This window comes from Plutella xylostella, chromosome 16 (genome assembly GCF_932276165.1).
Source record: "Plutella xylostella chromosome 16, ilPluXylo3.1, whole genome shotgun sequence".
Classification (NCBI taxonomy): domain Eukaryota; kingdom Metazoa; phylum Arthropoda; class Insecta; order Lepidoptera; family Plutellidae; genus Plutella; species Plutella xylostella.
The window spans coordinates 1923821-1950380 of NC_063996.1; the positions used below are offsets into that span (position 1 = coordinate 1923821).

General features: G+C 38.0%; 2 protein-coding genes across 2 annotated transcripts; both read left to right on the top strand.

Moving 5' to 3' along the window:
- Positions 1-253: 253 nt before the first annotated feature.
- On the top strand, positions 254-9231 carry LOC105395158 (O-acyltransferase like protein). Its single transcript, XM_048626520.1, has 12 exons — positions 254-378; positions 3359-3498; positions 3846-4155; positions 4318-4429; positions 4801-4888; positions 4969-5144; positions 5469-5654; positions 6104-6283; positions 6498-6663; positions 7497-7674; positions 8463-8605; positions 8930-9231. The coding sequence occupies exons 1-12, from the start codon at positions 324-326 to the stop codon at positions 9035-9037; spliced, it is 1842 nt and encodes a 613-aa protein (XP_048482477.1). The 5' UTR covers positions 254-323; the 3' UTR covers positions 9038-9231.
- A 1956-nt stretch (positions 9232-11187) lies between these two features.
- LOC105395163 (fructose-bisphosphate aldolase) lies at positions 11188-17651 on the top strand. Its single transcript, XM_048626507.1, has 7 exons — positions 11188-11306; positions 11762-11850; positions 15548-15722; positions 16058-16261; positions 16769-16884; positions 17054-17153; positions 17430-17651. The coding sequence occupies exons 1-7, from the start codon at positions 11195-11197 to the stop codon at positions 17648-17650; spliced, it is 1017 nt and encodes a 338-aa protein (XP_048482464.1). The 5' UTR covers positions 11188-11194; the 3' UTR covers position 17651.
- Positions 17652-26560: the final 8909 nt, after the last annotated feature.

The window sequence follows — 26560 nt, forward strand, 5'->3', positions numbered from 1 at the left end:
ATGAAAAACATGGCGGCGTCGCCCTCACGGCACATTACATGAGTTTTTAGTAATTTTAGGCAATTTTAAACATATTTACTACATCAAGTAGTTTCAGTTAAAGATAATGAACGATTAAATGTAATTTTAGAGTATCCAAACCTATTAAAATGAGTAATAATCATGAAAATAAATATAACTCGAAATAAGGACGCCATTTTGAATACCGCGATATATGGACCCGTTACCTTACACTTAAGCCCTAACTTACAAACTTGCAACCTATATAACACCGCGCACTGGCGCCTGTCGGCTTGTTTGGTTCCGTCCTCTCGGGAGGCACCATGTTGCTACTCCTGCTGCTGCCTACCGTCGCCGGGTATGGTTTGAGCATCACCGGTAACCAGCATTTCATACGGGGGTGGTTTTGTGGTGGTGGCTCGGTGTGGTGGAGTGATTTATACGGCAGTGAAGACGAGTGACTGTCGGCTCTGTTTATAAACGGAAGTGTAAATGTATTAAGTACTGTGAAGATGTAGCATGTCGAATCAACTTACATACCTTTAAGGGGGAAGGGTGGGCAGAAAGAAAGGTTGTCTGTCTTTCAGCTACGGTTAACATGTGATGTAAATGTGTAGGTACCTAACTTTATAATGGTGGTGGTTCAAAAGGATGATTCTAGAGATCTGATGGGGTATGTACAATACATTTATCTACTATTTGTATTTATACTTATATTGAATTAGAACTAAAGTTAATTTGAATAAGTAATTTGACGAAGAATGGTGATACTCCGAAGCTTCGGTAAAACTAAACTGCAGCTCCGTCCCATTGGGTTCTGAAAACGAAGGAATAGAGATTGCATGCTCTTTTGTTTATTCATGTAGTCCCATCAGATTTATGAGGTAATCTCATGAGATTTGGCCGCCGTGTTCGTAGTAAGTAGTAATTAGACTAGTATGACGTCTGCTCCGCTTACTAAATGAAAAATTACATAAACAATGGTCTATCCTTTTTCCTGTGATAGAGTAACCAATATCCATCCATACTTACCTCTAGGTAAGTAGAAGTACAAACTTTCATGTTAAGAGTATTACTTAGACGGATTATACCATTGAACTAATATTACTAGGTAATATTACCTATATTATATTACTAAGTAAGTACAACAAAGTAAAGAGCTTACGCTATAGGTATTATTGTCTAGGCTAGACACTCCTAGGTACTCGGGTTAAAAGGCTAATAATAATGCGAGGTTAGGGGTCGTAAATAATTTATTTTGTCAACTACAGAAAATTATACACTGTAGAGATCATTAAGATTAAACACCCACCATTGTTATTTACATATTTACAATGTAAGGAATAAGCTATGACTTCATTTTATTTGTCAACAAACATGTTTTTGCTTTTCTTGAGAATGGGCATTATATTAACTGTAAGTTACAAAAACCAATTTCTTATGTAGGTACCTCACGATACTAACAATGGATATGCTTACAGATATAATTATAAAAGCGACCTACTAAGTATAAGTAACTAGTTTTAAGTCTTTTTTTGAAAATATGGCTCAGGAGTTTCTTGCCTCCGTTCTTCTCCTTAGACAGAAAGAGCCCCCCCTTATCCGAACGGAGAGTAATTTGTAAAAATTGACGTTCATCAGAAAATTTTATATTTGTACGATGAATAAAAAATTTTGACTTTGACTTTGACTTATAACAAAAGTAAATATCTTTGCAGAATGTTTTCTAAATCAAATCTTATGGTCCCTTCCCACTTACCTATAACTATCTATTATGTCATCATGACCATCGTCCACTGCTGGACATAGGCCTCTCCCAAGAAGTGTCGCAACAGGACTCCTCATCCAGAAGCCAGATTCTCATGGCACAAAAACAGTTGTGCGTCCATCATTCAACCGTAAAACTGGACTAATTCCACGAAGGCTTCACAACCCGAAGATGTTGTTGTTGTGATGTTCTGTTCGATGGTGTTGGGTGATGACAAAATTTTAATGTATTCTGGTATTCAGTGACAAACTTGCATCATCTATCTTATCAGTAGGTACCTATTATAATAATAGTCTTGCAAAAAATCGTTCTCTTTAGTTTTCGCCCGGGCGGAATTTATTATAATAAAACAGCTTCTACATTTGCTATAATTTTAGTTAAGAACCATTTATAAAAGTCGTGATTAAAAAAATATTTTTCTGGTTATGGTTTTCGTAAGTTGGTACCAATTTTTATCACGAGGCAACGTCTGCGGTTTCATCCAAATATAATTAGGTAGGTAGGTACGTTGGTTGGGAAAACCACTAAATTTAAATCCGGAGGTCCGGAAAAGATAACGTTGGTAATTTTAATTATTTAAGTATTTATTTATTATTATGATGTTTAGAAATAAGAAGTAAGTATTAGAATTAATAAGTATTAAAATGTATTGTGGTCGTGATAGTTTCTTTGAGTTGTTATTTTGTATGTGATTGACATAAGTATTTCTTCTTCAGCTGAAGCGCCGGGCATAGAGCCCGACGCTCGTAATAATGTCTGTCTTCAACAGTATTTATTTTATGAAAAACTAAATCTTAATTATCAGATAGATAGATAGTTAGGTTTCAAGGCAATAGCTTTTTAAGTGGGTATGGTCAGTTTTTTCATTACAGTATTCTCCTCAAATGAAAGGAAAATGTTATTGAGCATAGTTGTAACATTTAATTCTATACTTAGAGCTCATTTTAATAATTATTTTTATATTGCAACGTGTGTGGCTCAGATATAGGTCCATTATTACTATCCTTGTCACTACTAGACCTTATTTCTTACATGATAGGTGTGATAATAGTGGAGCAAGACCTATCGGTATTAGCGGATGACTTGAATCGACGTGCTATTATTATGAATTTTAATATGTGTCATAATAGGTGATACTATAGCTCCCCTGTGTCATTTCCTTATGGATTATATTGATGACCAGAGCTATTCATGCATACTTGCTTATCAATAGGTTCTTACTATAACATATATCAATATTTTTAGCTTGGCAGTGAAATATTTATCAATTTTGTTATAGCAATAAACTAACCATGAAATCTCAATAAATAAAGTTTTGTATGCAAAATTATTAGGCGCTTGCGATTGAAACGCGTTGGATCGTCTGGTGTTGGACTCGGCTTAATATACAGAATGTTGCATATAAGTGGTATAATAAGCTGAACACGGGGCTCAATCTGAACAACTTTTGCGATACGACTATTGGAAATTCTTGAAAAAAAATTGCTTCTCCATAGAAACATTGATACTCCCTTTCGATTTAGTATGCCACTCTGGAAAAATCCTATAAGTATACAAATACCGAGACCTAATTCTCTTCCCCCTCTCCAGATGAGCAGTACTACAAGTTGCCGCCACTGTTCTCTCTGGACGACTACCAGCCGTGTCTGGCGAGCGCCGGCGGGCAGTACTGCCTCGGCTCCTTCCATCTCACTGCAGAGGGAGACAACCAGGTGTATGATGTACTGCTGGTGAGTATTCTGATGGTTTTAATCGACGACAGGACAGGATGAGGGGTGCTGTTAGTTTAATGCGTCTGTGTATCTGCTTGTGGTAGCTACGCTACGGCTGAACCAATTTTCGATATTTTATTTGGATCATAGGTAACAAACTAACAACCCAGAGTACCGTTCAAGTTTGAATATCGGGGGTTTTTAACGTTGGTTAAGATAGGTTATTACAAGCTGCCCATCGCCATCAAGTGACACGGGTAGTCTATCCCGCATGCCTGAATCCCTATTCCACTAGGAAAGCAATATCGAATCTCACAACTACCGTACTTCATTCCACATCATCCCCAAATTCCTGCCGTTTCCAGGAGCTCACAAATGACCTCAAGAACTTCAACCACACTCTCCTCCACCGTGGCTACTGCCTCACCACCCGCTGCCTCGACATCGAGGGCTCCCTACCCCAACGCTTCACTGCCTGTGTGGACCGCACGCTCAGCCAGGAGTATGGACTACGAGCCACGCTCGACCGCCTGGATTACTGCAAGACTGGGGATAAACCGCGGACCAGGCCGATAGATAATGTGGACTGGATATTTGCAGCTGTTGCCATTGTCGTTCTGGTTTTGAATGGGATTGGAACGCTGTATGATACGTTTAGGAATCAGGATGAGAAACGTAAGTATGATTTTCAGTCAATTAGGTACTTCTGAAATGGGTTTGGAGTTATTATCGGGAAGCAAGTACTTACATACATTATGTATACTTAGGTTTTACTTATGTGGACTAGCGATAAAGATAAACTTTTGTCTATAGATGTGTTCTTGTATTGTGTTGCAGCCAACAGATTCCTTATAATCTGGTCGTTTTATTCAAACTGGAATCGGCTGACTGCAAACTACGAGGATGGCGACGATCGGCTTTCGAACCTCAACCCCATACAGGGAGTCAAGTAAGGAAACCATTTAAATCCATCTTCTAAATTAAAGTTGTAAAGGAACTAAGGGCCTTACCACCAAAACTTAGAAAGTATTTAACAGGTGTTTAGCGCTGTTAAACGCCTACAAATACTGTCAAATTTCAATTTAAACACTAGTTAAACAGTGTTTAAAGTTTTTTGTGGTAGCACAGTATAAGTCTAACCTTAAAAAAATCCGCCCCTAATCGCACCGGGCCCAAAGGTCCCCATCACGCTGGTTCCATTACCGTGTAGTATGGTGAGTGAGATTCTTTGAGCCAGGTACGATCCGATGCGGTTGTCAACACACCAAGTTTTAAATAATTTCTGATGTTTTAAATTTCTGATTTTATTACTCTTTTCAGGGCGCTGACTTTGCTTTTGGTTATGATGGCTCACACAACTTTCTCGTACTACACTGGCTATACTTACAATCCTGTATTCTTAGAAACGGTAACTACAAAATCTCATTTTCCTTATGTTTATATTCGAATTCCAGACAGACCTAACTAATGTCCATTGAATATTTTCAGCATGGACGCAATCCACTGAGTTATTTCTTCTACAATGGTTCCGTGATCGTCCAGACATTTGTCATTGTGTCCAGTTTCCTGTTATCCTACAACCTCCTGCTGCATGTGGACAAAAACCCCAAGAAAGTTCTTGGACTTTCCATGCTGCCTCGAAGCTTGATGCATCGATTGTCAAGGTAGGTACAAAATACAGGAATAAATTCCAATCTGTGTATTACTTTTTCGCTAGTATCAAAAGTCTTGGCATAAAAGTAGGTATCAATAAGAGTTGATGTATTCAATTTCTAATTTTGCAGCCTCCCTAAAGAGTTGTTGTATTAAATTTTATAGTCTGAACTTAATAAACCAAGCTTTTGGCATATCTCTCCTCTTTCTATGGAAGTAATACAGATATTATGCCTGCACCTAGTATACTTGCACTAATTTTTTCCATCTCCTTAAGGTTAAACTTTTCAACGCATGAAATCATACTCTACATCATAAACTGCTTTATGTTCCAGAATAGTCCCATTATACCTGTTCGTCCTAGGCCTGGCCTCCACCTGGTGGTCGCACGCCAACGACGGCGCGCTCTGGACGCCGCTGGTGGAGGCCGAGGTGGCTCGCTGCAGACACAAGTTCTGGACCCAGGCTCTGTTTATCAACAACCTGTATGAACCGAACACGTTGTGCCTTATTCAGACGTGGTAAGTAGGAGGTTAACTGAAGAGGATTGTAAATTATAGAGGTTAGGTTTAATTCAGGTTTATGTAAAGATGAGAATTGGAAATGGCAGTAAGAGAAGGCGATTCTGTAAAAAGTTTCATGAAATATGGAGAGTGAGAGAGACGGAACTAAGGTTGCAGACAAACCTCTGCAAACTGAAGTGGTAGTCATCCCTGCTGATAAACTTATAACTGTAAGTAGATTATTTCCTGGTAAACGCCGTGAACCAGTAACTATAGCATATGGAAAGCTCTCCAGACTATGCGTTGTAGTTTTTGGTCTCCAATCTGGTGGTACCTTAGATAGGTAGGCGGTAGTGGTTGGACGAGGAAGGCCGAGTATAGAATGTTTTGTCGCTCCTTGGAAGTTGCGGAACATTGATGATTTAATAGCAGACGTTTGATTAATAAAAAAACTGTTTTTTTTTCAGGTTTTTAGCTGTAGATATGCAGTTGTACGTAGTAGCAGCGGTTCTAACGCTTCTCCTTGGGAGATGGCCGCAATTGGCTCTCAAGTTATTCGGCACCATGTTCTTAGCTTCTGTTGCGGGAATATTTGCCATTTCTTACAAGTGGAGTCTCTTCTCTATCCTGTATTCGATGACTCCTGAGTAAGTTGAGTTTGAAGGAACATTTTGCATTACTAAGAGCCTGTTTCACACTGTCTAAAACATAATTACATAGAGTGACAGCATGTTTTTTATCCCATTATTCAGACATTGTGAAACAGGCCCTAAATATATCTAAAGTGACAACTTAAGAATAATACTTCTATGTTCGTTGGTTAAACAGGACTCTTATTAAAGACTTAATTTATCATTTCAGAGTAATCAGGATGCAGCTGACAAACCAGGATTCCTTCAACTACCTCTACACGGCGCCCTGGGGCAGTCTGCCAGCCTCTCTGATGGGTCTGTTCCTAGCGTTCCTACACTATGACCTGGAGAAACGAGGGTTCAAAGCGAATGAACATAGGGTGAGTTATAACTACGCATTATATATTATATTTTAGCTATTTTTCTGCTGAATATGTTTGTGTATGTGTCGCAGGCAACTGGTTTAATCTCCTGTTTGATTGAACCGCTAGCCCGTTCATTGGATGACGCTACTCAGTTGAATGACTAAAGAACAACTCATCAAGTGGATGACTGTAACGTCCAACGTCTAGACTGAACGTTATTCAGCGAATTCGTTAAATGGGATATAGTATAGCAACTTACAAATGTCTGGTTAGGATGAACATGACCAGACAAGAGTCAACAAAAAGACTATGTAACAAAGCTCTCATCTCACAAATTAAACAAACGTACCTTGATATTGTTGTTCATAATTAATATAATTATCCAGTTTCAGCACATTTTTTTCTTTGAAACTATCCGCCGGCGGTGTAATAATAGGTAAATCCATGTGGTCACACTATTTTAACATAAATAACGCACTTTAAAGCTAATTTATTTGCAAAAAATAACAATACAAGTGCTTTTTTGTGTCAGCTGTTCGCTGTTAGACGCCATATTTGTTTTATTCACCACCTGACTGATTTTAAGTCCGCTAACTAGTTGGACGTTTTGTGACGCTTGTACAATCAACGTTCGGCCTAGTCATACAACTGAATAGCGTCATCCAATGAACGGGCTAGCGGTTCAATCAAACAGGAGATTAAATCAGATGCCTGCGACATATGTATCATCAGAGTCTTAAGTATTCCATACTAGACGTACATAGATATGCCTCTCCCAAAGCACGCCAATGGATTCGATCTATAGCTTTATTTACCAATATACGTAATAATGTATTATTTACTATTATTATTGTTATTTCCAGTGGCTTGTAATGGCTTACCGGTTGTCAGTGCCCTCCATGTTCTTATGGGTGTTCGCTGGGTCACTGTTCCAGCAGTTCACGTCTCCTGTTGCCAAAGCCATTTTCACAGCCCTGGACAGACCAGTCTTTGTGGTATTGGTCTCTACGGCGCTGTTCGGATTCTGTAACAAGATTGATGGTAAGCTCGTTATTAAAAGGCCCATTTACTTTTAATTTTTATCCTTTTTATAATGAACAAAAAGTTGGTGATATTTTATTATGACACAGTTACACTTACTATTACCGTACGTACGTTATCACACTCTCACGCCTTGTACTAATGTACTCCCTTGCGGGGTAGGCAGAGGTGCATTGCTGCACCCACTTTTCGCCAGAGTGTTATGTTAGTCCCAATGTAATAGGGGGCGGGCCTATTGCCATTAAACGGGCACATCCAAGACCTGAGAACAAATATCTGTATTTAAACAAATATCTGCCCCAGCCGGGAATCGAACCCGGGACCTTCGGCTCAGTAGTCAGGACACTAACCACTACGCCATTCGGTCGTCTCGTTATCAGTTTAGAAAGAAAGAAAGAAAGAAAGAAAATACATTTATTTCACACACACACACGGAAACAACACAAAAAATTAATAATAAAACAAATAATAAAAAAAGGCAAAGGAAAATGAGCAAGGGTGTTGCTTCCCGGTGCAGAAACGGGTTCTAGCTCAGCTTGGTGCTATGATAAACCATAGCGCTGGTTTTCAGCTAGAACCCTGGGTGAAGTCACGGTTAAGTACTTTAAGTACTTACATTATTTTTTTATTTTCACCAATGCAACTAATTTTAAAGCTCTTACGAATCTGAGTACTTCCGCTTACCAATCTGAAATCTGTTACACAGGCACGTATTTCCTATACACTTTAGAAGAACAAACCCAACCGAAAATCGAAATTTGAGTAAACAGCATTTGTTTTCCCTCCAGAACTGTGGTGGAAGTTCCTCTCCTGGCGAGGGTTCATGATCCTGGGCCGCATGTCGCTGTCGGTGCTGCTGTTCCACTGGAGCTACAACCTGTCCATCATGGGGGGCCGGCTGATCGCCGCTCAGGCTTCGGTTCTGGAGATCGTGAGTAGCTTCATTGTATTTTTAACCTTGAAGGAAAAAGAAGCGTCGTGTATCTGTCGGTGATAGCGTAGCTCCCAAACGGCTGAACCGATTTTTGTTTTGTATTTTAGGGTATATGTCTTGTTGTATTTTGTAGGGTCTATGTTTTATAAAAAATGGTTAATTCGTTTAAAAGTTATGCGACTTTTTGTGTTGAATGTCGGGGGTTATTAAGATTTGTCCCGGCCTGGCCACATGTTAGCCCTAGATCTCTCTGAGAAGTCTTCTTAGGAAGGAAGTTTTGGCTTTAATATTAAAATTGAGTCCTATTTACAACAATTACAGGGTGGAGATTGGATGGCAGTGATCTTCCTCACCTATGTGACGGCCGTGCCAGCGACTCTGCTGGTCGAATATCCACTGCAGAGGACTCTACAAGCTGTATTCGGATAGATAGAGTTATAAATCCTTCACAATTAACCAACCTATTAACTAAGCCAACCTTATAATTATCAATCATAGAAATAATTATTCCATTACAATACAATACAATAATCTTTATTTACACCAAAACAGAACAACATACACAATAAATCTTAAAAATAAAAACAGCACAAAAAGACGGCCTTATTGCTGCCATTACTGTTATAGAATCCTGTTATCATTGCTATGTGTATAAATTCAAGAACTGAAAAGGATTTTCTCTGGATAACATCTTATTAGTAAGGACGGTGTAGGCTTTATGACTTTGTACCTACGTTTTTTTTTTATAAAATGTAAATACTTACCCCCTTATTCATAGAAAAGTTACAATAGGTTTTAACTAATAAACTGTTTTGTCCCTCTCTGTCAAAGAACATATTGCTCTTTGTCGGAGAGGGACAAAACAGTTTATTAGTTAAAACGTTCTGTAACTTCTCTATGAATAAGGGGGTTAATTTATTAATTGTATTATAGTATTAGTCTGCGTGGAAAATACTTATGATAACTGTAAGTAGTAGTTACTTATACAATTTAAGTCCAGTGTACTCCTAGTTTCCTTTGTATTTGGATAAACATATTTTTATTCCTTTAATTAGTTTAGATAATAGTGTCGATGCCAGCAGCTTACCTTAGTCTATAATTTAAACCTAAACTGTGATAATGTTAATGAAAAAATATGAAAATTTATTAAAGATTTCTATGAAACTTACCCTTTGTTTTCGTTTTGTCATTGCCTCTGTAGCAATAAAATAAAAATACTTAGGTACTATCATTCCACATCTTCTAAATATCAAATGTGCAACACAAAAATATAGTTTAAATATTAACGTCGCATACAAAAATTGTATAGTAGGCCGCAAGAACTCACTACGTATTTCAAAACAAATTTTCATCTCCTACAAACTTTTTATTTGTAAAAATCGTATGAAAGTCTCTCATCCCATACTATAGTAATTGGTATCTAATTAGAGTTATTGAAACTGGCAGTAAAGGTTATCTTCGACTGAGACTTATTTATTTATTATGAATTATGATTATAGGTACTCACAGAGAAGATAAATATTATACAAGCTGAAGTAATTACGATATACTTTGAAATACATAAATATCCATACAAGCTTTTTTTATGAACCATCAATAGTAAAACAATCTATTAGTATTAAGTATTTACCATGAAATTATTATTTCATTACCGTTTAAGAGTCCTAGTAAAGTACGTTCAATAAAAAAAAAAACATAATTATTTCATAAACTTGTTCGCACGTAAATTAGTTTCAAGTCACATGTTAATTAATATCTAGGTATAGATTATGACTGTTAATTATTGAAATGGGTAAACATTTTTCTACAAATGTAAATGGAAACCTATTTACCTAAAGGATTATAATATTTTATGATATTAATAACGATACCGAGAGATCACCCTATATTCTCAGATATACCTAATATTGTTATTCCCTCATAATGTTATCTCTCTATATGTAATTTACATAACATTGAATGACAAATATGTATTGGATGCTGTATGTTACATGTAGTTTTAAGTCTCTGTGAATATTTTCTTGTGAAGTTAAAATAATAGTGTGATTGTTATTTAGGTAGGTATATTTTGTGCAAGTGTTTTCGGAAGGTTTGACTATTATTTTTTTTGTCCATCTAAAAGTAAGTACTAAGTATCTACTTAAATAAGAAACATTTTTTAAAATTTGCATTTTTTCGCAAAATGCTGCCAAGATAGCCTCCTATAGCATTACTCAACGATAATTTAGCCGATCACAACGCTTTATTGAATATAAAAGTTTATTCCATACTCAAGTTCTGTTTTAAAGTAAGCGTCCACGTCCTATCGGTATCGTACCAAACGGATTGTCATAAATGTGTGGAGAAACGGCTTCGGCAGTGCCGATGAAGTGGACGCACTTGTGTGAAATTCTAAACAAAGAACACTGAATGTGATGCTCCGTTGCGTACGATGCCGAAAGAAGGACGCTTACCTTAACTTGACGTTCTCAGTCACAATTTAACTAACTTACGCCAATGACTTACGCATTAACAGTTTACCTACTGGGGCCGCAGCCTTACTTACTTCTACTTACTTCACTCCCCCCCACACCAGGAACCCTGACCATGACGACCCACTTCTCGTACCTCGACCCTCGTCTCCAGCAGGAGCTGAAGAGGACGGCTGAGGAGATTGTCTCTCCGGGAAAGGGCATCCTGGCCTGTGATGAGGGGAACGGTGAGTAGACGGTGGCGGTTATCAGTGAGCGACCGGAAGGAAGTAAGGAATACCGTTAAAAACTTGTTAAAAATCTTAGCTAAGACAAACTTTGAGATAGGAGAAGAAAATTGGTATGTCGACGGCCGTTTGTTGTGAAAAAGGAAGAAAAAATTATTAATCATAAGAAAAGAAAATTACAAAAGGAACACACACCTACTTAAAAGGAAAATAATAAGGGAAAAAAAAAAATTTTGAAGGCGAATTTATCGAATGAACAGTCTAATTCATAAACGACGTAATTCCGTCAAACGCATAAAATAATTATGCGCTTCGCGGTCCTCCAGCCTTCCCTTTTGGGACTAAAATATTAATTAATATCTTTGACGTTTCTGTAATGTGAATATTACCTAATGAAATAGAGGGTGCTCAAAGTTGGTAATTGAGACATGGTTGAACTGTCATTTGTTTTACAGACGCTATCGGTAAACATTTGGAAGGAGTTGGCTTGAAGAATACCGACGAGAATAGGAGGAAATACCGACAGCTCCTCTTCACTACTAAGGTACGATCAATGACAGATACACAGACAAACACACACGCATACAAACACACACACACACACACACATACCTACACACATAATATTGATACAACTCACAAGGGTGCGATTACATCTACATAATGTACCTCAGTTATTGTAGTTGGTCGTTCACTGATATTATAGCACCCCGTATTAAAATGATTATAGGTATCTATTGAGCTCACGAAATACATAATATTATACACTGATAGCCACCTAAAACTCATCTTATATCCAGCAAAACTTTACTTATTTCGATACCCTACCAAAGGTACCCTGTGTTGCAAAAATGGTAGTCTAAGCCAGGTACTAGTTATTATTCTGTGACTAAGCCAAAAGGGCGTGAGTCACCCTGAACAACTATTGTTCAAATTGAACAAATATGAAAAAAAAATGCTTATCCAGAAACTTTGTAGGCCACGAGACGTTTTATTTTATTTATTTATTTATTTTCTATGGATAAACAACAGTAATAGACTATAAGTAACTTAAATTTAACATAACAACTATTTTAAGCCTTAAAAGTTTATCACTAAAACATTTATTTATATTAAAAAGATGAGATACTTAATCTAGAGCTAAAAACAAAATGCTATACCAGTCAAAATCAAACCTAGTAACTACTAAAATTAAAGTTATCTCGCCAAACTATGAGCCATATTATTAATAAGCCTCTTGAATGCTACATTCTTTTTGTTGTAAATGTCTGCTGACAGAAAGTTTTGGTTGTGGGAGTTACAAATTCGGTAGGTAGGCGCGCGGCGACCAGCATTTGTGCGTGTTTTTGGAAGGTAGAATAATTTGCAGATGTTGCGTGGTGTTGCCGAGCGAGGTACCAGATACCTAATGTCGCTTACTAGTTCTGAGCAGTTGTAATGATTGTTGCAGATGTTGTAGAGCAGAAGTTCGTCATTGACGGAGCGTCTTGCTGATAATTTTGGTATATTATAATGCTTCAGAAGATTTTCATACGACATCTTGGAACGAGTGAGTCTGTAGTGTATGGATCTTAACGCCTTTTTTGGATCATTTCTATCTTCTCACTGTATATTTTATAAAGAGGATTCCAGATCACCGAAGCATATTCTAATTGCGAACGAACCAGAGTTTTGTAGAGAACTAACAAAGTATTAGCTTGCCTAAATGACTTGCTAATACGAAGTATGAAACCAAGCATTTGATACGCTTTTTTACAGATATTTGTGATATGTTGATCAAATATTATTTTAGCATGGGGAATTGTGAACTGTTAGTAAGTATACCACTTTTGTAACCCCCTGTATACAGGGTGTTGCAAAAAGGGTATACTAAGCCGAAACTAGCATGTGCAGTATGTTATATAGAAACTTAGTTGGTCACGTGACTTTTTACTATCATGAATGAATATTTTTTTTCGCGAATTTTGAAATTCTGATTTCAGTATCGGGCTTAGATGTACCATGCTGCACATGTAGGTTTCGGTTTAGTATACCCTTTTTGTAACACCCTGTATATTATACCACGATTCACACTTGACCCTTCATTTGTAAGATACGTCGGGTTATGGAAATATGCGCATATTGGGGCCTCCAGGGACGCTTTATTGAAAACTTCCTGCATAAAGAATCCGTAATAGAATCTCCTGAAAAAATGATATTTCTTTACCATTTCTTGTTTACTTGAGGTGGATTGGAATAGGACTTTTGGGACATGGGTTAAACCTATTAGTTGTATTATTATTTACTATTTAATTCAATGGTTCAATATTATGGATTTTTGACATTATAACAATACCAAGGAACCAAAAAAATCAAAGAAAGTAGGTACCAGAAAAACGACCACAAAAATATTAAACGTTTCCGAAAAATAATAAATTCCTAAACGACACCCTTGAGTGAAGATATTACTTTTTAATTATTGTCACGATGGCGATCTCATATCTAGGTCAGGGGGGCCACTCTATATGACGACAAGCGAAGTTTCGGAGGCTGCTGCGCGGGCCGCGACTCTATCTCGTTGTGTGAAACGTGCCGATTGCACGACAGCTCCCGTTCATTTGTTTTTCGTCAGTATAGAGTAACCCTTGAGAGCCTTATCTTTACGGTTTCCGTCAAGAAATAAACTTATTTTCGCCACGGCTCGGCTCATAGAAATATTTTGCTATATTATATAGGTAGGGATACCTATATTTTTAGTGAGTTTAGGGATGGGACCTGACTATAAAAGTTGCTTGTAAGTGTGGGTGCTATCTCGTCACATGTCTTGAAAAAGACAAAAATAAATAGATAGGTAAGAACTGTTAGTTGATTCGGTAAGAAATTCGTAGGCGCATCGCTGAATCTAATAAAATTTAATGTCTCGTATGAAAAAGTAATGAAACCCTGAAATATATCATTGTGCCTCTGTAAGTTCGAGTACTCAGTATGTCAGTTTTTTTAATTGCGATACTAAATATTGCCAGAATTACGATTTCAAGGGTACCGATTCAAATAGGTACCTGACATTAATTAATTAACTAAAGTTAATTATAACATGCACTCACGCCTTGTACTAATGTACTCCCTTGCGGGGTAGGCAGAGGTGCATTGCTGCACCCACTTTTCGCCAGAGTGTTATGTTAGTCCCAATGTAATAGGGGGCGGGCCTATTGCCATTTTACGGGCACATCCAAGACCCGAGAACATTTATTATAAATAAAAAAAATACTTTCGACTATCCCCTCTTGCCTTATACCAATACAAACATTGACCCTTTCACTACAGAATATTCGCTCCTTCATTTAAAAAATAAGCTCACTTCAATCCGGTATGTTTTTTCAGCAATCGCGTTTACCCTTCGACATTTGTGCTAGATAACATTGTTTGTTCGCATTGTTTATTTTGTCGATGTTTTCCTCTGCCTTGTTTGATGTTGTATTAGGCATGTTTGATCTGGCTTCTAAATAAAAACAATATAAATAATCGTGACCTATTTGATTGTGTCCGTAGATATGTATGTAGAATGAAAGCTTTCATGATATATATTTTCAGGTGCTATTTCATTAGATTTTTACGGCCACTTGAATAAACATACCAAGGGCCACTTGCACCAACATATTAAATCTCGATTTAGTGTTAAATCTCGATTTAGTGTTAAATCTCGATTTAGTGTTACATCTCGATTTAGTGTCAAATTTTATATGGATTGACGTTTCTTAAATCGAGATTTGACACTAAATCTAGATTTAAATGTTTGTGCAAGTGGCGCTAAATCTAGAGTGTCAAATCTCGGTTTGAGAAACGTCAATCCATATAAATTTTATGGCATAAATCTAGATTTAACACTAAATTCTGATTTAACATGTTTGTGCAAGTCGGCCTTAATTTCCATAGCATTCATAATTTACTAAAATAATGAACTAGGTGTAGGTACATATATAAATTTCAAATATCCAAGAACATACTTAGTAATTATTGCCCCTATACTGAACACAACAAGAATGCATTAAAGGCATTGCCGACGCCGTTTTGCGGATTTACTCACGCATGCTGGATTGCATACCATTTTCCCGCGTCTTGGATGCATATTCTACGCGTTACAATGAACATCTACTTGTATGAAAAATATAAAAATAATTGAGCTTGTCACACGTGCGGCGAAATCACGCCAGCGTCATAAAATCCGCACGCTGTTTTATAACACCCTAACGTCATCTTTCCAGGGTCTCTCCTCGCACATATCTGCTATCATCCTGCACGATACCACAGTCTACCAGAAGGCGGATGACGGGACTCCATTCCCCGAGCTGCTGCGCCGGAGCGGCATCATCCCCGGGGTCAAGGTGGACAGGGACGTGGTGCCACTGTTCTTGTCTGAGGATGAGGTTACTACGCAAGGTATGGTGGTATTTGAAGTCCCATTATCAGCCTATACCAGTCCACTGCTAGACGTAGGCCTCTCCCAAAGCACGCCACTGAATGCAATCTTAATCTAATGATTTCGGCATTCAATCAAGATACCTTTCACTAGTTATCACCCCATGTAGCCGGAGGAAATCCTACACTATGTTTGCTAGGCCTAGCCTGCTGGTATAGAGAAGCAAAATGTATGACGACATGTTATGCTATGTTATGTTAAGTTACCAAAATATTCTGAGAAACAAAACTTGTACCCTAGTGGAATTCACTAGGGTACAAATTTAGGTTAAATAAACATGCTTTCTTACCACCAGGCCTCGACAACTTGGCACAAACCTGCGCCAAGTTCAAGAAGCTGGGCTGCCAGTTCGCCAAGTGGCGTGCTCCGCTCAAGATCGGGCTCCACACCCCATCACCCCGGGCCATCCGGGACACTGCCACGGTGCTGGCGAGGTATGCCGCTGTATGCCAGAGCGAAGGGTTGGTGCCGATTGTGGAGCCTGATGTGCTGATTGATGGTGAGTTGAGGATTGACTTGGAATAACATGGAGGAGGCCTATACCCTGCAGTGGTTTGTCATAGGCTGATGATGATGAGGATTGGATTGGGTGGGAGTAGAGGGTCCGTTCTTGATTTCGAAAGATGTGGCTGAAAGAGGAGCTTCGGTTAGGTTGTGGGTTAGTTAGACTGATGATTGAGCCTCCAGCTACTATATCACCACCATCCATTTCCATGTCCATACGGACACATTTGCAATAACGATCCAAAAGCAGCGTCACTCACCTGTCAATCATATTATTGATGATGATGATGATGATGATGATTGGTCCGACCGATTTCGGCCATGGCGACCACTTCGACCCCTAGTTCTGCGCCGCCGCGTAGTGGCGAAGCGCATCTTTTATTCTGAACTATCATATTATTATATCAGATGGGTCAGATTTGAAAACCGAAAAGAAATATTATATCTGCCTAAATATTGTCGCTTCATTTAAGTATCTATTTAGATTAACGTTTCCTTCCAGGTAGTCACGGCATCGGAAGGACCCAGAAGGTGACAGAAGTAGTCCTAGCAGCCGTCTACAAAGCACTGAGCGATCATCACGTTTATTTGGAAGGCACTCTGTTGAAACCCAATATGGTACGCTTTATATTATTATTTATTTTATGGTCTTCAATTCTACCATACATACATATACCTTAAAATAAAGAGTCAAACAAACAAAATACAAGGTTACATACATCAATACTCGTATGCGACAAGCCTAGGGTGCCAGAACAATACTATGATTCCATTTTACTTTTTTCAGGTGACTTCCGGCCAAGCCTGCCCGATAAAGAGTAGTCCAGCGGAAGTTGGTCTGGCGACAGTCACTGCCTTCAGGCGGACCATCCCTGCTGCTGTACCGGGTACGTATATAAACACGCACTAGGCTTGTTATAAGTACATAAGAACAGGGGGTTACTCTATACTGACGATAAACGTTATGTTTTTTCCACGGTCCCGGTTGCTGCTTCGGCAGCATTCGTAAATTGTCAGAGGCTTTCGGGCAGCTTGAAAACATCTGAAAGTCGGGTTGCTCACTTACCAGAAAACTCTCCCAGCACAAGCAAAAAGCTCGTTGTAGCTTTTGGATTAAGTATCCTATTCAGCAACCAGTCCTAAATACCAGCTTCCACCACCAGGCATCGTGTTCCTCTCCGGAGGGCAGTCCGAGGAGGATGCAACACTGAACCTGAACGCCATCAACCAGGCCTCCCTCCGCGCCCCCCTCCGTGCCCCCTGGGTCCTGAGCTTCAGCTTCGGCCGCGCGATGCAGCAGTCTGTCTGGAGCGCCTGGGCTGGGAAAGATGCTAATGTACAGAAGGCGCAGATGGAACTGTTGAAGCGGGCTAAGGTATTTTAGACCTGGATTTTGACTGCTTTAGGTTTGATTAGAAAGCATAGTAATTGGCTAAGGCTGCTAATTGGTCATTATTTGCGATCGACTTGTATTGAAGTAACAAGAGGATTTACTATCAAGAACCAAAAATATAGAGTGACATTTTGAATGGAAACGTAAAAAATATGTTATACGACAGAATTTAATTATGTTTAAGTACTTTTAAATAGCCTACCAAGAGTTTTTCAGAACCGATCTTGTGAAGAGGGAAATCATTTTTAGTGTGAGTGTGTAGTCTATTGAAGATAAAATTATGTTTGGTTAACTCTAGTCACGACATTTTTATATTCTCGTTGTGATGAAATTTGCTCACGGCTCACACATAAAATGTATCTATATGTAGGGTTACATGACTTACATGTACCTAGTTACCGGGAAGGGTACCGCATGCAAAGTGGATTTTCCTGAAGAACCTCATGTATAAAAAAAAACACAAAAACACGCACTCACGCCTTGTACTAATGTACTCCCTTGCGGGGTAGGCAGAGGTGCATTGCTGCACCCACTTTTCGCCAGAGTGTATGTTAGTCCCAATGTAATAGGGGGCGGGCCTATTGCCATTTTACGGGCACATCCAAGACCCGAGAACAAATATCTGTGTTTAAACAAATATCTGCCCCGGCCGGGAATCGAACCCGGGACCATCGGCTCAGTAGTCAGGGTCACTAACCACTCCGCCATTCGGTCGTCTAATAACCTCATGTATGTTTCAGGAAAAAGAAATCTAACATTTACCTATAAAGAAGGTGTATCTTTCTTGAGGTTATGTACGAGACATTTTCACAGGTTTATTAATCACACTCCATTACTTACACAAACCTATAATAAATGTATTTTCTTCTAGAATAGAATATTACCTATTTATCATGCCATCATCATTGTAAAGACTTGATAATGATGGGCCATACCTACATAGTTTTTTTGTAAACAATCTCTTTCGAAGGATTACACTCAAGAGAGTCAAGAACAATGTTTTGTATTAAATTTCTGCTAATGTAGTACTAACGTAATTTTTAAATCGTTGATAAATAATCCTATTTGAGACCCAGCTGGCCACAGGAACACATCAAACTTACCATTTCTCCTTTCCACTCAAAGCTCAAACGCTAGAAACACCAGCCCACTCACAAATCCCCAGCGCTCCCGCTCTCTGTGCCTCACGTCATGTTTATGAAATCTGTTTGCAGGCCAACTCCGAGGCGTCGCTAGGGAAATACACGCGCGGTACCGCCACCGCAGCCGCGAGCAGGGGCAACTATACCCGCGACCACCGCTACTGAGGACGGAGACACTATTATAGTGCCACAAACTTATCTGTTCCGGTGACAGCTCAAATAAATCTCTAATATTTCTTAATTCTATAAGATTTTAAGTTTGCTCGTATTGTTATTTCGCTCTTGCGGTGTTAATAAACCCATCTAATGTTTTAAAATATACAATTCATTAGTAAGTAATGAGATTTGGATCTATTTAGTTCGCTGTCACCGGAACAGATAAGTTTGTGGTACTATACACTCGCAAGCAATGAATGAGTTCCAGTGACAATAGCACCAAATTACTCCTAGGAAAAGACTAGGTTAATGACGCCGTCTTCAATATTAAAGAAATTTTAAGTTGAAATTTTGTGAGTGGAACTTTTTCATTGCCTGTGTATAACAATACAGATAAGAAACTTTAAGTTAGCAATGGCAAACGATTAATAATTTTAGTGTTACAAACTTCGAAATTCATCTTATCATAAACCAGCCTTTAGGGTGGCTTGCACCAAACATTGAAATGCCGTCTTGCTCTGGCAGTATACTGTCGAATAGATTTAATTTACACAAACTTTTTCGTGAAAGTTACCCTTATAGTAGATGCTATTGCTAACTAAGCGTAGGTAGGTAAAAATTCGGACAAATAACAAAAACTTCTATCAACGCAAAGGTTATTTACTTTCTAAGGAATTCAATAAAGAATAAAGTGATCCTTTATTGGGAAATTCCTATTTTTCTTTAATACCCTTTTCTCGGAAGAATGTTTTTTTACTGAGGTTTTATTTTTCTTCTCCATTGTCGTGGATAGAGCTCGAGGATCACATTGAAGAACTGAATTTTAGCTGTAGACAGGAATTTTTCTTCATTATTAAAACATCTGAAAACTTTTATAAATAGAACATCTTAGGACTACGAATACACCTTGTAACAGCTAAATATAATACACGCTGAAACAAAATGTACCAACTCATGTAGGTACTAGGTTGTTAAGCCAAGTACATAGGTACTGTTGATGTGGAAGCAAAGGCTGTGGATATTATAATGTGTGTATGTAACTGTGATAATATAGCATTCTGGCGCTCCTTGGGAAAGACCTATGACTACATTATACCCATTAAATTTTCGATGAGAATGATAAGTCATATTGTCCAATATAGATATAGAAATATAGTCATTTTTTATCGTAAAAAGTTCAGATAATTATAATCTTTGTAGCCACATTAATCTTAATTTTTGTTCGACTGCATTTTAATTAAAACACTCGAGATGGTTATAAAAAGTTGGAAATCACTTTTGTACTTACTTTAGTAAGTAAATTTGACAACTTTTTTGTTTGATCGTTAAAACTTGAATTTTTATTTAACATTTCTAAGTACTTTTGTTTTATATCAAAGCACGGCATCATTATTTCCACTTAACTTGGTAATCATTGAAGTAAAGTACCTAATAAGTAGAAAACATAAGTTAAAAAGGTATATTTACGTTAAAATTAATTAATTACAATATACCTATGTACTTACTTTCAAAAATATAGTCTCACTATCACAACCATCGGGGACATGAAAGGAGAATCGTTACATATCAACAACTACCGTACTATCACTGACACATTTGCAATTAACAATCCTTAAGTAGCGTCGCCCGCCTGCCAAACATCTGTCAAATCCATACAAGTGGTCGTTTTCAGGTTTCCGTAGCCGAATTGTCGATTATTAAAACGAATATAATTTCACATAACTTTTACCTTTCAAACTGAAAACTAGAATATGAACCCAAAAGTTTGTTTGTTCGTGATTCATGGACTTTCCACGCGAGTGTAGAAGACCCTATTATGAAAACTTATTATATTTTCGACGGTCAAATGGCATAGTGGTTAGTGGCCCTGACTGCTATGCCGAAGGTCCCGGGTTCGATTCCCGGCTGGGGCAGATATTTGTACTCGGGTCTTGGGTGTTGATATTTCTATATTTAATATGTATCTATCTATGTATTTGTGTAGATATATCAGCTGTCCGATACCCATAACACAGGCTCTGCCTAGCTTGGGGTCATATTATTGTTACATATTATTATATGATATAATAATTTTTTTTTTATTTTTTTTTTTTTGACATATTGTATTTATATACCTTATTAATTAATTATGACATTATATGATTTAATTTTTTTTTTTTTTATATTGACTGCTATTGATTATATCTCGTGACATGTATTGTAAATTATAGCTACACTGCTTTAGATTGTTATTAATTTTCTTTTCTTTTTTTATGCATGGTGTGTGAACTCTCGAATTTTTGTACGCCCCTTGGGTAAAGCATAGCTTGAACCTTCACTATAAATAAGGTCCTGTATTTAAAATGTACTCACCTGTGCTTTTGACAAATAAATTTATTTTGATTTTGATTTGATTTTGATGATACCGTACTGTAGCTACTATGAAAAAACTCATACATTTCATGTCAAGTTCATTGGTAAAACTCAGTTAATACTGTATCCTGTATACATAAAATCAAGTCAAAAAAACAAATCAAATAATTAATTAATAATTCTTAATAAAATCCCTTCAAAATGTATCATTAAACAATTATTATGTGGAAGCAAAACATTTCATCCGAGGTAAAACTAGGCTTACCTTTTCACAAACAGAGGTTCATTCGAAAAGTGTGAACGCTTCGAGAATCGCTCCCGTTCTGTCGCGATAACACCGCCGTGTGTCAAAAGACGCATTGACCTACTTGCGGCTCAGCCATTTCATGAGAATGTAAAGGCGCGTCCAGATATACGTGCGCGAAGTGTGTGTGTAGCCTTAGGTGCAGAAACAGTCAGAAATGAAAAAGTTCCAGTGATTTATCTCTAAATCACTCCTAAATTTAAAAAAAGCTTGATGACGCCGTCTGCAATATTGAAGAACATTTACGTACGCAACTGGATGCTATTCTATTCTATTCTCTGTGGGGGTGTAAGTACCTGCACCTGGCTCTCTCGAATGGCACCTTTGTGCATATCCCCGTGGTCTAAACTGCCTTCCTAAGCTTGGACCATTTCCCACCACGCTGGTCCACTGCGGATTGGTGGGTTCACATATCCAGATGTGCTAAATCTAGATATGCAGGTTTCCTCACGATGTTTTCCTTCACCATAAGAGCGATGGTATACTTAAATTCAAAGAACTCATTGGTATTCGAACCCGTATCTCTGGCGTGAGAAGCGGGCACTTACTCGACTGAGCTACCACCGCTCTTGGATGCTATGTCACTGGAACTTTTTCATTGCTCGCGTGTGTACTTTAGAAAGAAAGAAAGAAAGAAAGAAAGATACATTTATTTTCCGAATCACTTAGCTGGTCCGCTGCCGCGCGCTATCTGAATGCACCTTTATGCTGTTTTCAGTTACGGCAACTCACAGCTACCTGAAAGTTTGGGTTTGTGGATCGAAAACTTTACGTACTTTGCAGTTTTTATGAGGCGCTTTGAGTACAAGTATCCCAGTACCTACGCAGTTTTCCTTAACACGCCAAAACTAAAAAAAAAGATTTAAAAAGAACCTCCTCCTTTTTTAGGTCGGTTAAAAATAGCTCTTCATTATACTACGACTGCTATATACTATACTACACTCTGATGTTACAAACTGAAAACAGTAATTTTTTGTTCAAATTTTTTATTAAATGTTTGAAAAAACGAAATTTTGTGAGTGGAACATTTTCATTGCCCGTGAGTGTTGTTTATCTTTTATTCCGGAATTCTCACAATGAAACCCTTGAGCCACGCACGGACAACCTTATTTAGTACCTACCTGTATATAAAAAAAAAACTCTTTATGTTCTGTATCTCACTTTGAGCACAAACTATACACTCCGTTTCCGACGCAGAAAAAGATCAATCTGACCCTTTTTTTGTGAGACTTAAAAATAGACATTCTGTATAGTACTCAAATACTCAGTCTCACTGCTCAGTCCGACGCACAAAGCAAGTACACCCTGTATAGTGAGTAATATACGAGCGTAGTACGTAACATGAAACGTGTCAACTTTACCTACTTTCAGAGTTACTATTCGGTAAATTGAAATAGTTTTCAAGCGATTGTGAACAGAATGCTTGAGAAAAAAATTGATCGTTCATGACATTGTTAAGTAATACGTATTATTAACTTTGTTTCTCATATACATTTTACTATAAAAAAATCGTAAAAATACAGGTGATCTTCAAATCATATGATGTGGTAGATAGAATAAGTTATAAAATTAAGTTCCACTCAAAAAAAATAAGCCAATAGCAGTACATTCTATTTATTTATTTTATTTATTTATTTTATATTCTATTCTCAACATCCTATTTAACTATAATGCGGCAAGTTACTTGGCGACCCTCCTTGCGGGGTGAAAGAAGTGGCGGGGGCGAGGTAGCACGACATGCTACACACGTAGAAAAGTGTGCCCGGATTAATCTCGCGATAGCTTGTAACTATTTCTGACGTAAGTAAAATTTTATTATATGACTGTTCCCGTAAATGTCATATTTAGCTTAAAATTTATAGTTTGACAGCATTAAAATTTGGATGTTTACCTTCAGAATATCTACTACCAATTTGAATTTATTTATGTAAAAGTGTTTTATTTTATAAATCAATTTCCATGTCACTTTCATGTTCACTCTCTGTTTGAACTTGTTCATCGTCGTCGTCATCCTCATCTTCATCATCGTTTTCATTAACTTCAATTATAAATCTAAGACAAAAACCAATTTATGTTTAATTTACAATAAATTATAAATAAACAATAACATACCTGTCCAATACATCGTCAAATACTCTATCAGATTTATAATATTCGTCTTAATTTTTTATGACATGGTCGTCACAATTTCTCCACTTTTTAGGCGAATAATTAGAGAAAAGCAACTCTAAGTCTTTTATCTCTTTATCTAAGTTAGAGTCAATCGACGTTCTTGCGAGCTCGCCTTTCACGTACCGCCACACAAGTTCAATAGGATTTAATTCCAGGTGGTATGGGGGTAGGCGAAGCACGATATGACCATTTTCTTTCAAAATTTCATCAATTTTGTAATTTTTCTCTGTGTTTTGCTCATTAATTACTTTCATTAAATCACATAAATTTTCGTTGCTTTCCTAGTTACAAGAACTGACAACTGACGCACTGTCCTTATCCTTGTCCTTATATGGATTCTTCGTCTTTGTTGTTTACTTTTTCGTATCTGACTGCGCAGTACCAACCTTTAGCCGCGTAGCAGGACTGATCCGGTACGCTGTTCTACAAGAAGCCCCTATATTGAGACATTATACGATTTGTTGTTTTTAACGTTATTTTGTTGACGAATTATAGATACCTAATAATAATATAATGATAATATTAAAAAGGCCTCAACACTCATCCTAAGACTAATGGTCTCAGAATCAATGATCTCATGTGGGTCGCACTCAAATTATGACAGACTATATTAGACATGTGGCCGCCTCGGCTGCGCGGCCGAGACTGCCGTAACAATGACATGCAGTGCACGCGTTGCCCTTCCCCGCTACCCTCCCGCTACCCGCTGTCGTCTTGGGTACCTCGTCCCCTCCGCGTCTTTCACCCCGCAAGGAGGGTCGCCAAGCAACTTGCCAATCTTATAGACGTTCTCAGAGCCGCGAGCACAGGATTCGATACTATTTTCGAATCTACACAATCATATGGAAAAAACAAATGCCACTTTTGGAACTAACAAATTTGGCTTAAATTTTGACAGTGATATTTGACGATACGCAACGTTAACGGAGGTTTCGAATCCTGTGCTCGCGGCTCAGTTGTAATGTAAAAATCAGAAATTCTGCAACATTTGTTCATTAATTTTTAATTTCTAAGGTCCATAAATCATTAGTATTTAAGCATGCGGGGTAGGCAGAGAACTCACATTAAAATTTGGAATAGATCGTATCGTAGTCCACAATACGGCGCCAACCTCGCAAAGAGATTGATTTTAAAAACGTTTTACATTTGAATGATGGTGACTCCGATTTTCTACAGAACTTAATGGAATCAGAAGTGGCTTTGTTAAGTTTTTTACACGTTGAATTTGCACCAAACTGTTTAATTTATTTTGGTAAGTACTTGCATAATTGGATGTTATGACTGCATAATGTGCATGATGAGATGACCTGTTGTGACAGCAAAAAATTGAAGTATTTTTTATGTAGCAGAAATTATGTTATTTTAAACGACTTATCATTTACTTATTGATGGAAAACCCAGGATAATTATCTGCACTTAGAAAGTTTAGAAAGCCATAAAATAATTGACCCATCCATAGCTGAATTGAGAAAAATCTGCATATGCATTGGATGGCCGAATGGTGCGAGATGGTTGTATTGGTATTTTGTATACAAAACTGGATTCAGGCTTAGTATTTTCAATAGTGAGCCTTGTAGTCGTCATGAATTAAATTTTTAGATATAGATGTAACTAGCTGTTCCCACGCGCTTCGCTTCGCCTTAAAAAGTTTTCCCGTGGGAATTCCGGGATAAAAAGTAGCCTATGTTCTTTCCCAGGGTCTAGACCGTATGTATACCAAATTTCATTCAAATCCGTTCAGTAGTTTTGGCGTGAAAGAGTAACAGACAGACAGACAGACAGACAGACAGACAGACAGACAGACACAGTTACTTTCGCATTTATAATATTAGTTAGGATGTATAACACATTACACACGAAAGGAGCACGAGCATCTCATTCATCTTAACAAATTTGCATTTACAATATAATTGGTTTGTTATGGTAAAAATGAAGCGTCCGTAGTCGAGCGGGCCTCAGTGATCGTAACTGATCGCTGAGGTTAAGCAACAACTGACACGGTCAGCCATTGGATGGGTGACCAATTTCAAGTGGTGCTTTTCTGGACGCTTCCGTGCTTCGGATGGCACGTTAAGCCGTGGGTCCCGGTTGCTGCTTCGGCGGCAGTCGTTAAGCCTAGTCAGAGGCCTTCGGGCGGCTTGAAAACATCTGACAGTCGGGTTGCCCACTTACCCGACAACTCTCTCAGCACAAGCTTGCTTGTGTTGGGGTCCACCAACCCGCACTTGGCCAGCGTGGTGGACTAGGCCTAAACCCTTCCTTCATTGGAAGGAGACCCGTGCCCCAGCAGTGGGGACGTAATGGGTCGTGATGATGGTAAAAATGAACTAGCAGATTTAATATCTATCTGCTTTCAGATCAATTACTTATGAAATTCCCCCTACATCTCATATCTCATCTCGTGGCACCGTAGCTCGTAGGCTCGTAGCGCTACGAAGCCGCGTAGCTGCTACGTGAAGCCGCGTAGCTACTATGAGCCACACCTGGACCCAACTAATAGAAGCGTCAGCAGAAGTAACGATATAAAGTGAAAATCTATTATAAATTAAAGAAAAACGAGACAAGAACATTACTAAAATGAGAGATAAGCTTTTGAAACATGGCACTGTTGATGAAATATTGAAAAACGCAGTCGAACAAGTCTACTTTCTCTCTTACAAAATATTACAAATAAAACTGTAGGTTCTCATAATTAAAGTTGCCTTTTGTTTTAGAAAATAAAATGTATTTATAATGGTGAGCGTTTTATAGATAAGCTAATTTTGAAAAAAATTA

Bases quoted from the DNA above. Each gene is read 5' to 3' on its own strand.
- LOC105395158 (XM_048626520.1), top strand. From the start codon at position 324: ATGTTGCTACTCCTGCTGCTGCCTACCGTCGCCGGGTATGGTTTGAGC. The intron at 4,156-4,317 runs GTAAGTATGATT...ATTGTGTTGCAG, and splicing joins TAGGAATCAGGATGAGAAAC to CCAACAGATTCCTTATAATC. The intron at 8,606-8,929 runs GTGAGTAGCTTC...CAACAATTACAG, and splicing joins AGGCTTCGGTTCTGGAGATC to GGTGGAGATTGGATGGCAGT.
- LOC105395163 (XM_048626507.1), top strand. From the start codon at position 11,195: ATGACGACCCACTTCTCGTACCTCGACCCTCGTCTCCAGCAGGAGCTG. The intron at 15,723-16,057 runs GTATGGTGGTAT...TCTTACCACCAG, and splicing joins GGATGAGGTTACTACGCAAG to GCCTCGACAACTTGGCACAA. The intron at 16,262-16,768 runs GTGAGTTGAGGA...GTTTCCTTCCAG, and splicing joins GCCTGATGTGCTGATTGATG to GTAGTCACGGCATCGGAAGG.